This window comes from Cololabis saira, chromosome 13 (assembly GCF_033807715.1).
Source record: "Cololabis saira isolate AMF1-May2022 chromosome 13, fColSai1.1, whole genome shotgun sequence".
Taxonomy (NCBI): Eukaryota; Metazoa; Chordata; class Actinopteri; order Beloniformes; family Belonidae; genus Cololabis; species Cololabis saira.
This window is the reverse complement of record NC_084599.1, coordinates 13,975,908-13,988,910: the sequence shown is the minus strand read 5'-3', so window position 1 is coordinate 13,988,910 and position 13,003 is coordinate 13,975,908. Positions and strand designations below refer to the sequence as shown.

General features: G+C 39.5%; 1 protein-coding gene across 7 annotated transcripts in view; it reads right to left on the bottom strand.

The window, feature by feature from the left end:
- ralgps2 (Ral GEF with PH domain and SH3 binding motif 2) overlaps positions 1–13,003 on the bottom strand; it is a 76,923-nt gene that overhangs the window by 42,262 nt on the left and 21,658 nt on the right. For 4 of the 7 annotated variants that reach the window (XM_061737849.1, XM_061737855.1, XM_061737856.1 and 1 more), the window contains exons 2-5: positions 9,861–9,969; positions 8,042–8,169; positions 7,766–7,873; positions 7,041–7,091 (exon numbers count right to left, since the gene is read on the bottom strand). In XM_061737849.1, the coding sequence (XP_061593833.1) occupies positions 7,041–7,091; positions 7,766–7,873; positions 8,042–8,116 (234 nt within the window). In that variant the 5' untranslated portion in view covers positions 8,117–8,169; positions 9,861–9,969. Of the gene's footprint in view, positions 1–7,040; positions 7,092–7,765; positions 7,874–8,041; positions 8,170–9,860; positions 9,970–10,259; positions 10,330–13,003 lie in introns of those variants that run through there. The other 3 variants (XM_061737852.1, XM_061737853.1, XM_061737850.1) reach the window with 3 other exon arrangements.

Below are 13,003 nucleotides of genomic sequence, written 5' to 3'. Positions count from 1 at the left end.
TGGGGCCCGCCCCTGAGGCAGCAGGCCCCGCCTGCAGAAGATTTTCTTTTTTTTTGTGCTACCACTTGGTTCATATTAGGTATAAAGCATTATATAACATGTTGTGCTGAGATTTTCAAACTCACAGTTAACATTAAAACAAAAATTGCAAGTGAATCTTCAAATGTATTTTGGGTAAAATCGTTCGTCATCAGCAGCCGTCTATCAACATCATCATCGATCACTTGTCAATAGAGCACAGCAATCCTACAGCCGAAACATGAGCTGGAGTTATAAACACAAAAGTGAGCGATGAAACGCAAAGAAAAAGAAAAAAAAGGGAGCAAGAAAAAGCCAAATTGCCCAAGCTAGACGCATATTTTGTTCGCCCTAATCCTCCTCCTGTGGGAGATGAACCTGACGTTGTTAGCAGCGCTTCATCCCCGGGGATGAATGACGAGAGGCTCCGGGCTGCAAAGGGCCCGGTCATATGCCTCGCCCCGGCTCTGATATGTTCAGCTACTGGCACAATTATCCCATGGTTGTGCTGCTGCAACTACTTCTTCAGCTATTACCTGTACACCCATTTCCTTGAGTTAAAACTGCATCAGCAGAGAGAGTTCAACATAGATCTCATGTAGGAAAAAAGCCTCTTCTCTTTATAAAGAAGATTGCAGCAACACTTAGGTTTGCAAAGTTGCACTTGAGCAAACCACAAGACTTCTGGATTTTGGCCACAGTGAATAGCACACATTTGGTGAAAACCAAACAACACATCAGCACAAACACACCTCATACAAACTGTCAAGCACAGGGGTCGAGAAGGGATTCTTTGGGCTTGTTTTGCAGCCACAGGCCCCGGGCACTTTGCCGCCATTAAGTGGACTCAAGAACCCCTCTGCATACCGAACGCATGCTGTAGCCAAATGTGACACCAACTGTCAGACAGTTATGGCTTGGAAGAAATTAGTCATCTCACAGAGCAATGATTCCAAGTGTAGCATAAAACCTCCAGATCAATGGCTGAAAAAAGAAAGAAAATAAGAAAAAGAATCCAAGTGTTTCAATGACACAGTCCCAGACCAGACTTAAATCTGATTTTAATCCTGTGGTGTGACCTAAGGAGAGATACAATCTCTGTGAACTAAAGCAATGATGTGAGAAACTGATAATGTCATTCAGACAACTACTTCAAGTGAAGGCTGCCAAACATATTGCACAATCTACGCATAAAAAAATGATCATCAAATGTGCAGAATATGCGGATCTACATGAAGCTTTATACAACCTTTTGAAAGAAGTTATTCAGTTTCAACTACGAGACTCAGAATACTGGGTCAGAAAAAATAAATATATAAAATTAAAAAGAAAGCTGTGTTCAGGACTAAGTCGTTATCTCCATGACCCGCACATGACCTGCAGCACTGTAAGAGGGATTTCTACCCCGGGTGCTCAGCCTTGCAGGGAACTTAAAATGTTATGTGATTGGCGTTTCCTGATGACTTCGGCAAAGCTTGCCAGCCAAAACCGCTCAAGTGATTCACTTGGCCGTTGTCATGACTCTGTGTTAAAAACAAAAGGCAGCCCTTTTCCCCCTCAAGCCCCTCAGCATCACTCACTTGCTCTTTTTCTCTCAGACACCATTTCATAAACATCCAGCTGCAGATCATCAGCTGCATGCCTGGTAACAAAAGTGGAAAAACAGAGATGGAGGGCTAAAAAGCCCTCCATTATTCTTTTATTTCATCACTATTCCTTTACACTGGTGGTACCTTTGGTGTCTTTTATTAAAAAGTAACATATCAGAGTATATTGAGAAGCTAAATAAATTTGGTGAATGTAAAATGAGCTGACCAATACCATAATAATTCCTTTGTGATTTTAGATGGGAGGAAGAGATTACCCTCAAAAGCGTCCTTGCACCCATTCCTGCTCTCCTTTCTGCAATCTCTCTTGTCATTTCCACGGCATTTATCTTTGAAATCTAAGAGCCAATGACTATAACAACAGATTATCTATAGCTTCTCGGTTAAACATACATTTTCTCTGCAGAAATCAAGGGGAAAAAAAATATCTTCCTGCAATTCCATCAAATATACGCTCCACAACATGTGAGCAATGCATTGCTTAGTTTTGAAAAGCAGAGTTTTTTTTATAAAGATATTAACAGTTCCGTCTCGTGTGATGGCCGTCGCCTCACCCATCAGACAAATCTGACGTGTTTGTATTGTACATTTGCCCCCTGTGGTGTCTTCAAGTATGATCGTTTTATTTTTGATTTGTTAATCTTAAGGTGCAAGTTTCTCAAATTCCTTTCAATGGAGAAGAGAATTAGCAGCCTGTACAGTTAGCAATATTTTTTCCAAGATTATAGGTACAAGGTTTTCTGGACAGATGTTTGAAGTGAGTTATTCTTCCTGTTTGAAGGGCCAACCTTTGTACCATATCCAAAACAGTTTTTTTTTTTTTTTTAATGTACTCATCTACAGTTCACATGCATCTCTTTACTGTGATTGCGACAGTCAGGCAGTTATCATTTCATCCTAATTTGGAATGTTTGGCAGGACTTTACAGGCTCCTCTCCATACATCTGCTTCATGTCAGTATTGGAACATTTGAGTTAATAACATCCTCAATCTAGTCTGGGGCAAATTTGCCAGCACATGCTAGAAGATCTGATTACGCATTTCTCTGAGATACACTCTCAGATTGCTATATGGAGATAGTTATGATGTGTTTATGGAGACAGACAAGAAAGAAAATGAAAGACCAAACCCAAAAATCACCCAATGGGGCGAGTCAGTTTGTTTTTCTATTATTTCAGTTATGTCAAGTAGCGACCGCAATGATTCTGGGAGTAAAAAGCAGTCTTGGAAGGATGGCTCAAACAAAAAGAATAACTCAAAACTAGAAGATTGATTGTTTTGCCTTTTTGGATATAATACCATGACACTAATTGGGTTATTCTGTACTAAATCTACTGTGGAAGTGTCTGACGCAACCTTTTGTCAAACTAATTGTTTGTTGCTGTGCAAAAACTTAAAATATCAACTAGAGGCTCTCCGAACATCTGGGCATGTCAAGAGTTTAGCAATGCAAGATATACTGTAAGGCAGATATAGCTTCTGAGTGAAGGTCTACTCCCTCACATATATTAAACTACCTACCTAATGTCACATGATGGAAACAAGCACATCCTTTTCCTCCCCCCCAATTCTCTTATCTCAAGGGAACAAGACAAGAAAAAGGAATAATATCATCACGATTAATATGCCTGTTGACCGTAAAGTATGAACAAAGTTGCTTCTTGGTTACCAGTGAGTATTCCTTTTAGCTACAAAAAGTGTACATTTTGATTTAATTGATTTAACAAACCCTTTAAAAGGTTAAAAAGGCAAAAATGGGCTGGATATCAATAAAAATACTATTGCACAACTCCAAGAATCAAGTAGGTTATTTCATATTTTCCTTTTCCGCCTGTGCAACAGCCAGGCGCGCATGAACAAATGCACACACATGCCTGCTTTTCCCATTATGTGTCTGCAAAAAGGACAGGGAAGATGGACAGTGGTGGAAACTCAAGCTGAGTTCCGTTCAGTCATGGCAGTGTCTCTTTTCTTAGCGCGTACTCAGACAAAAGCACAGTCAAAGCGCCGACAGTCACTCCAGTCCGCTCAGCCAGCCTGCAGCATCCTGCTGGGTCACTCTGTAAAGCATACGCTCTGCTCTGTCCATCCCTCTAGACTGCAGCCTTCATCGCCTTCTCAAGAAAATAAAAATATATCAGGCCACTGGCTTCTTTCTAAAGGCCTCCTCTTCTCTATTCCCCCTGTATCATTCTTCATTCCCGATTCAAGTCATTCTACAGATCAAACAGAAAAACACAGACAAAAGCCTGAAATTACTTCAGTCTCTAGTCATTTTGTTTTTCCATTTCTTTGAACAAACAAACTATTGTCCAAACGCAAAAAAGCAAATGCTGCAGCATGACAATCAATCAAAACATGACACTGCCAGAGTGTGTGCCCATTTGGAGGTGCACATATGCAATAACAGGAGTCGGATACCACACTACACTGAGCTTTGGTCTGTAAACTGCTTTTAAGAAAGGCCACAGTGGCTGACCTTAAACACAGGTTATCCATCCCTGCTGTCAGGAAGCGCCCCATTAGCCCACTAAGAGGAAGAAGTATGAGATTAAAGCAGATCTCAATGCTCCAACAGACACGGTGGCAAGAAAAGGCGTGTTCTTTGGCGTGACCGTGATCATCTGGACGGGAAAGTAGAGCACTGGGAGACCAACTGTTCAGAGACTTTGTGACCACAGAACTCAAAATGACACGGATCAATGTTGCGTGGCGTTGGGGTGAGGCGACCGGGGGGAGTAGTCAACCCCTCTTGGACCTCTGTGTGTTTGGCCTCCCTCTTCTGCTTTAGTATAAATCCTTTTCTACGGAGATGAGAAACATACGGTGGACCTTCTCTCAGAGGAGAGTGTGTCATTGCCTGAAACTCTAGCATTTCATGTCTTCAAGGGGATTTGATACACTGCTGGATCATTTTCTCTCCTATCTCATTACTTCACTTAGGTCTCTCTGTTACAAGTAAATCATGATAGCAATCTGCATTTTGTTCCACTCATCGATATACTGTGAAATGCCGTCTCAGGTCAGTGTTTGTCCTTGCTTCCCCTACTGAGAGAACAGCATGACATCATGGTAAAACCTTGGCTGGATCTCTGCGACTGTGATAAATCATCCCTTTCATCTATTCAAAAACCTGACATTTGATGTTTCGATGGTGAAATAGCTTTCAGTCTGCATTTGGGATCTTTTAGTGCCAAAGTGTTGTGTTGTGTTTAGTTAAAGTAACATTCCGGAGTTAAATTAAGGCCTATTGTTGGATGGCAATGAGTGCAAATATTTGTTAGTGACAGTTAAATTACATATTTCAGGCTCATTAAAAAGGCATAAAATAGGTATTTTTTCTGACACCCACTGGTTGCCAACCCAGCTAATATAAATGGCCAATATGCTACAAACATATCCCACTTTCTCTAAAAACGTCTTTGATTTGTGTTAATTTGATCCCTGTATTGTGTATATACTGTCCATATTTTTTAATTATATATATCTTTTACTTTTTTTTAATTTTTACCCCCTTCCCCGCCCGCATGCGTGTGTGTGTGTGTGTGTGTGAATACATTTTAAGTGTACTGCTGCTAACACAGGAGTTTCCCCATTGAGGGAATAATAAAGGATTATCTTATCTTATCTTAAAAAAGGTTTACTCCTTTCCATCTAATAAACAAGCCAGTAGTTGATTTTACTCTGTAATGTTCCTTTATAATGTATATCTTTCAGCTGGCAGTTACAACACTGTTGGTAGCAACCCGTTTTATTTTCCTCCTGTTGCTAGCAGCTGCAGTTAGCGACATACGCTACCAAAACAGACACCGCCACAGGTGCTTGCCTGGTTTTTGTTCAGGCTAGAGGAGAATATTCATAGAGAATTTACACTGTATTTATAAAGAGTTAACGCATGCTTGAGAAAAAAGTTGGAACAGTGTTAACATCACAGTGTCAAGGGTGGCTGATGGTTTGGTTCCATTTATTTTTCACATCCCACGAGTCCAGAAACAGTTCACTGGCCCCAGGCAAGCAGAAAAAAAATAAAAATAAAAATACTGTTGAGTCCTGTATACCATCTTCAATTAAAAATTTTATTCAAACAATATTCATTTATATCAGGAAAACTAGAAGCATTAAACAACTTGAGCAAATATACCTAAAAGTAATTTGAGAATGAGTTTAAATGATACAATATATGAAAAAAAAAAACTAGTCGACACACCTGACCTTCACACCACTGGCTGTACTGGCTGTATTCAATTATGGCTTTGGTCCCTCCTTTGCAGCTGTAACATTTTCCACTCTTCCTGGAAGGCTTTCTACAAGGTTTTGGAGCGTTTCTGTGGGACTTTGTGCCCATTCATTCTGAGTATTTGTGAGGTCAGGGAATGATGTTGGACGAGAAAGTCTGGCTTGCAATCTCTGCTCCATTTCATCCCAGAGGAGCTCCGTGTATTGAGGTCAGGCTTTTGTGTGGCCCAGTTAAGTTCTTCCACACCAAACTCATCAATAGTTCTTGTGCAATAGTGCTTTTTGCACTAGGGTACAGCCATGTTGTTTCAAAAAAAGGGCCTTCCCTAATCCGCTGCCAGAAAGTTGGAAGCGTAGCAATTACCAAAATGTCTTGGTGTGCTGGCGCATCCAGACTGGCCTTCGCTGCAGATAGGGGACCTACCCAACCCCAGACCCACTACTCCTCCTCCAGCAAACTTCACAGTTGATACGATGCAGGTAGGCAGGTAATATTCTGCTAGATTGTATACGTATGAAGCAAGAGTTTAATTATTAACAGATATGGCCAAATACCTTTGCCGATATAGTATTTCACCCCGAAATGACTTTGTACAAATGAGTCAATATGAACAATACCACAAGTTTACTTAGATTTGAATGCGGTAAGTGAAAATGAACCTTAAACATGCATTTAGGTCTTGTTTTTAAATGTGTCTAAATCAATGTATTATTTCTAACATTCAATGATGACCTGGACTCAGATTTGTGTTTGTGCTCATTTTAAGCAATAAAAACGTGTTTGTTAGAGTTTGTTAATAAAAGCATTCCTACACTACAAAAAAAAAAAAACTAAGTGAAAACCAACAGTCCAAAACCAACTGAAATGAAATAGAATTGCAAATAAATAAACCTTTTCCGACTACCAGAGCCTTTTGAACTCTGACACGTTGATTTTCTAATTACTCAAAGGGAAAGAATAAAGGATTGTTGTTCAGTATGGCACTGTTGCCTGGCTCTATATGGCTATTTCATCCAAGATTTGTTTTGTGAACGTCTGTAAGTCAGTACCTAAAAAAACTATACTTAAAACAAAGCATTTTTTTCAAAACTACTGGTGTGCTAGTTATAGTAACTAAAACAATCAAACAAACAGAAAAATAAAATAAAAACCATAAAAAAATTGAGAACAACTCTCACCTCTGGCTGTATGGCTTTGAACACAGGAGCATCCATGAGTGTAATTTGGCCCTGAAAGAGCAGAACAGCTGTTATACTTTCTCATTCACACTGATAAAAGAAAAATCCATAAATTAATGTGTGCTAAATTGTCAAAGGGTGATTCTTTATTAATGGTCCTCATTAGCTTGTCATCAAGGTCTAGACAACTCTGTTGATGACACAACTACTTGTATCATGGTGTGCTGAAGCAGGGGAGCATCTCAAACATGCAGAGCAGGGGCCTTGAGGACCAGGATTGGGAAACACTGGACTAAGGGGAAAAAGTACAACAGAAGGCGCCCTCTTGTGGTTGAGATGGGATAAAGTAGAACCTAGTAAAACACTCCAATAGGATCACAGAAGTGAAGAAAAAGCTTATTTTAAAACAATGTTGGAGGAATTATAAAAAGGCATAAAAATGTCAGATACTTTAAAGAAATGTGGCATATTTGATATACATCATATATAATCAGTGGAAAGCTGATGAGGTAGCTTAGAGAACTCTATTCATGCCTGGTTTGCACTTTAAAACATCATTCATTATTACTGATCCACACCCTGACCCCATTTCCTCCTCCATCCCATCTTAAGTCAGCACTTTACATTTGTCCTCAAGGAACATTTTGCTTGAAAACACTCTTGGATACAGTATAACCTAAACAAGAACAGAGTCACAGACATGCAAGTTGAAAACCTTCACTTACTGCATATTCTTCAGGAGTGACCTTCAACACATCAAACACAACAGCATCAAAACTCTTCTTCAGCTCCGAAGATCCTTTATCACTGAGAGATTCTGAGCTGCTGCTCTTCTGGGAGAAAAACACACAAACAACACAACTGTCTGTTCTGTGCATTAACAAAAAGACAGGTGAGCTTGCAGTACAACTGTGAGTGCTTAAAGATGCACAGAGCAGCAAGTAAAGGGTGACTTTCTTTTCAAGGGAGAGGGTTGGTCTGAGAACCAGGTGTGGCCTCACCTCAGAGACTGCAGCGATGTGGGTGGTGTTTGATTGGCCATTAGGGAGGTCCATCATTCCCACAGCATCTAGCATTAGCGCAGGAGATCATTCATCATCCTCAGCTGCAGGAAAGACCGACTGGCCCTCTAAACACACAAACACACACACAAACACACACACCAATTTACACCACGTCCTGATTCTAGTTACCTTCATCCCTATAAGTGTAAATCGCTGAGCGTGTGGCAGCAGCACCACCTGCTGGACAAATTAAGGTAACATGCATATTCTCAGGTTCAATTCATTTACTCTAAACTGACTTGTCTATTGATCTAAAATTTACCCTCATGAAAAGAATTTCCGCTGAATGTGTGATGTGGATGAGAGCATCAGCATTCTCTGGTATTGTCACAGCAGCCTGCACATGCCATATGGATGCACACTTTCACAGCCTGTCTTTACTACACTTGAGAGCACAGGACAGAAGGAGCTTAGGATAAGTACCAAGAAAGATCTTCTGTGACGGGAGTTTGTGATTTGTTAGATCCACAGCTCTAAACAGCTTAGCCAGCACACTTCTATTCACACTGCCTATCCTGTTCACACTGCACTTAACTACACTGCATGAATTTTGATAATCTTCCACTCTTTGTGCTCCTCAGGTTCAACCTTTTAAGAAAAAGAAGAAACAAATAATCGAAGAAAATCCACAATGGTGTCAAACTTGTGAGTCAAAGTATTTAACAAGACAAAGAAAAAAACATTAATCTTTTATTATTAGTTGTGCACGGTTAATTCCCAACTAGCAACCACTAGCATGGCTGAAGCCTCAAAAACATACCATTGGGTTTTACTGAGAAGTTACACTTGAAGGGAGTGGATATGGGAATTTTTTGCATCTAGCTCCATCATATTTGTTTATATGGGAGTTTAAATGATAAATATCCTCTTCTACTAGCTGATTGCCAGTCTGGGTTTTTTTTCTCAATATTAAAACTAAAAAAGGTCCAACCAGTTCATTCCTAATGACAGCAGCCCATGCTATTAAATTTAAAATTCTTCTTTGCTCAAGGCTAAAAATCTCCTCCAAGACCACACTGAAAGGCTTCTATCAAAAATACAAGGCATATGAATACCAAAGGCCAGCTCAGGCATCTCTTGTCTACTTGGAAGACTATGTGTCTGCCTTCCAGTTTTCTTCAGCTTGCTCATGCTTAAATACCCTGTACTTTAAGAGCCATTAATGGCCTTCCGCAGATGCATTCTGCCAAGCCAAGAGCAAACAAGCACATTGTCAACGTCCCTCGCGTTGTTTGACAGCAGAGCATAATTGTACAGGAAGCAATAGCAGCCTAGTGTTTACAAGTCTGAGTCTGTTGTTTATTAAATCTTACATCTGTAATTACCATACTTCCTGGTCTAATGCCTATGCACGTCTTTTGCATTGCTCCGAGTTTGCTCCGAGTTTAAATATGTAAAATGTCACTTGGGGAGTTTTGCAGATACTACATTTAACCAATATTTTTTTTACAGTTAGAGCAAATGATATGCAAGTACATATATGTTTTTTTAATGTACTTTGGAAGGTTGCAGATAACCTTTTTGCAAAAGCACAAATATTCACCCATAAAATATACGTCTACATAATGAGTAGGACTTCTTCTAAACTACAAGATAAAACAAACACATTTGCTCTTGTAACTCAGATGTACCAAACTACAATCGTCCCAATATGACGGTAAATAATTAGCATAGCTTCCTACACGCAAAGACATAACTATGCAAACACCTCACTTCCAAAAACAATGCGTCCTTGCACAGGGAAGGCCATACTCACCAGATATGTGTCAGATGCGCATACTGCCAGAAGTGAAGTTGCCTATTGTTTGGTATTCCTCTCCCTCACTGCCTATCAAGTCCTGTCGGTGTCTGGGCCTGGCTCCTGTCTGTGTGAAAGTGAAAAGAACAGAGGGAAACAGAAAGCACGGCAGCATGATTAGTCTGACCATGTGGAAAACCCAGGCAGCTTTAAGTAACACGCATAGCTGCCAAAAAAAAGAAAAACCTGATCCAGTGAACGGATCTTTATGAGTGCTCTACAAGTGCAACGAAGATGACAAGAAGAACCATAAGCATAGTAACAGAAGATATACAAAAGCAATACTTAACTAAAGTCAACTGATGAACAGAAAACACGTTATTTTCTTATTCGAAAAAAAGTTCAAAAGCACTGCACCTATTTTCTTCATGGCACACAGCTTGAGCAACTGAGTTCCTGTCAATTTCATTCATGTGTTTCAAGTCCTCCCTGACCTTGTGCTTGGACCCTCCTTACAGTGCTCAGCACTGCAGGACTCGCATTAGACAGTAGGTGTCTCACTGCTCGCAGGGATAACAACCCATGTGACTGAAGGCATGCTGTCAGGCCAGATACAGGCTGGTCTTCAAGCCTCTTGTAGTGGCTAAGATCATCTCATCTCACCCAGCTTGTCACTGTATTGGATAAGAGTCCAAAGCTTACAAGAAGATCAATGAATACTTAGGTTTCCAGCTACTAAAATAAAATATTTGTTGGAATAAGCATGTGCAAGTAAACTTAAATGCATATATTTGTACACAGTACGTTTTTCATACAAACAATATTGTTCTGCTGTTAGAAAACAGCATGTCCAAACACAAATATAATAAAGGCTGGGCACATATGTTCTTTGTCGTAGCTGTAAATTGTTTAACGGCCCGTTCCCCGAGCACAGTGCAGGCAGCTCCGGGGTACAGCACGTCTCTGCTCGTCAGCTGTCACTTTGTTTGCGTTGCTGCTCTTGGGCTACGTTCACACTGGTGTTATAGCGTAAAAACTGTGACACTTTTACAGTTATGCCATGTATCCACACTACCTTACTTTGTAAACATAGCCATCGCAACGTACTACAGACAGTCGAAAAGAAAAATAATTCCAAACAGAGATTTGCTTCATTATTTACTACAATATTTGCTTTTCTGAGTTATAATATATCCCCTCGATTCTCCAAGCTTATATCACGTGACCATCACCAAAAGACAAAACACAGATGCACCTTAACAATGGTGTTAGGGCTGCAACGATTCCTCGAGTATCTCGATTACAAAAAAATAATCGAGGATTATCCTCTGCCTCAAAGCCTTGTTTAATTAAAAAATAAATTCAAAGCTCACGTTTTCGCACGGATTCTTTTTAGTGTGACACAGCGGGCTTACAGGTTTGCGCATAGATATACATAATAAAGGCCTTTATGATGTATATCTATGGGTATGCGTGTGTGCATAGTTTTGATGTACAGACACCGGGACCAAAAACAGTGACAGCGACAGTTAGCAAACGCAGTAAAGAAAAAATAATAGGAGGAAAAGATAGAAAATGTCAAAGGTGTGAAAAACTAAGGACAACATCCTGGTGTGTGTACATTGTTCAAGACTCTTGTTCCAAGTCCCGTCCACTGCCAAGCATTTCTGTTTAAAAGTTGCACAATTTAAAGAATATTTTTTTATTTTATTTTTGATACTTAGAAAAAATAGGTTTTAAGTAATTTTATTTATTTTTATTGGAAAATTTAACAAACCGTTTATTATTCTTTTGCATAATATGTAGATAAATATCAATCTTTCTTATAAAAAGGAAACAAATTGGTTGTTTTTATTGAGTGATCTTTCTATATCTCTATTATATATTTCTAATTGGGCTTTAAATAAGCAAAAGAATGTTTTATCCGATTACTCAGTGGAATATTCGATTAACAAAATATTCCAATAGCTGCTGCCCACATGTTAACGGCATGGAGACAGACCAGCAGTTGCTGCTGGCTTTTTTTGTCATTAGTCCCAGTTGCTCAGCAGATGGCTGGCCAATTGATACACTTTTTGGTGGTGTAATATGGACAGAGATGTTTTCTGATGTTGAGCTGCAAAACTAGTATGGATGAGGATCACATTAGCTTTGAAAAGGCATTTTGAAATAAATATGGACTGGTGTGGAAAGTTTTGACCTCCACCATCCTGTAACAGTTTACATCCAGCTTTACAGCTCCTTACAAACCCAACACCTCCAGCTGCATCATTAAAGAAACACTGGGTCACCGTCTCCGTTATAAATCACAACGTGCCCGTATTCCATACAGGACTGTCTCAGAAAATTAGAATATTGTTATTTTCTGTAATGCAATTACAAAAACAAAAATGTTATACATTCTGGGTTCATTACAAATCAACTGAAATATTGCAAGCCTTTTATTATTTTAATATTGCTGATCATGGCTTACAGCTTAAGAAAACTCAAATATCCTATCTCAAAAAATTAGAATATTCTGGGAATCTTAATCTTAAACTGTAAACCATAATCAGCAATATTAAAATAATAAAAGGCTTGCAATATTTCAGTTGATTTGTAATGAATCCAGAATGCATGACATTTTTGTTTTTTTAAATTGCATTACAGAAAATAAAGAACTTTATCACAATATTCTAATTTTCTGAGACAGTCCTGTATGTGGGAGTCCCTTTCTCGTCTTCTAACATCTATTCTCCTCCAACAACGAACTGAGCTAGAATACGTTTCATTTGAAGGCATAGGTATTCCCACATGTTTGAGTGCTTTCCTTCCTGAGGCTCAACGTCCGGGGAATGATATTCTCAGCTGACAGAATACAGTCCATGTAGTGATAAGGTTAAGGTTTGTATTCGGGAAGAGAAGGAATAAGAGCAAAGGTTATTTTAACATGACAAAGACAAGATGAGAATTTCAGAGAAGCAAATAACAGAAGAAGAGGGACAGAAAGTAGAACGAGTCCCAGCTTGTAGGATGGGATGTGCCGTAAAGCTAAATGTGACTGCCTCGCCCACCATTCATGTTCCTGGGCTGCCTTTTGATATGAACGCGCTGACTAGCCCCCGCCACTATTACTCAGCGGTATACTGGATTAGCAAGTTTTTTTTGTCTTTGTTAGTATA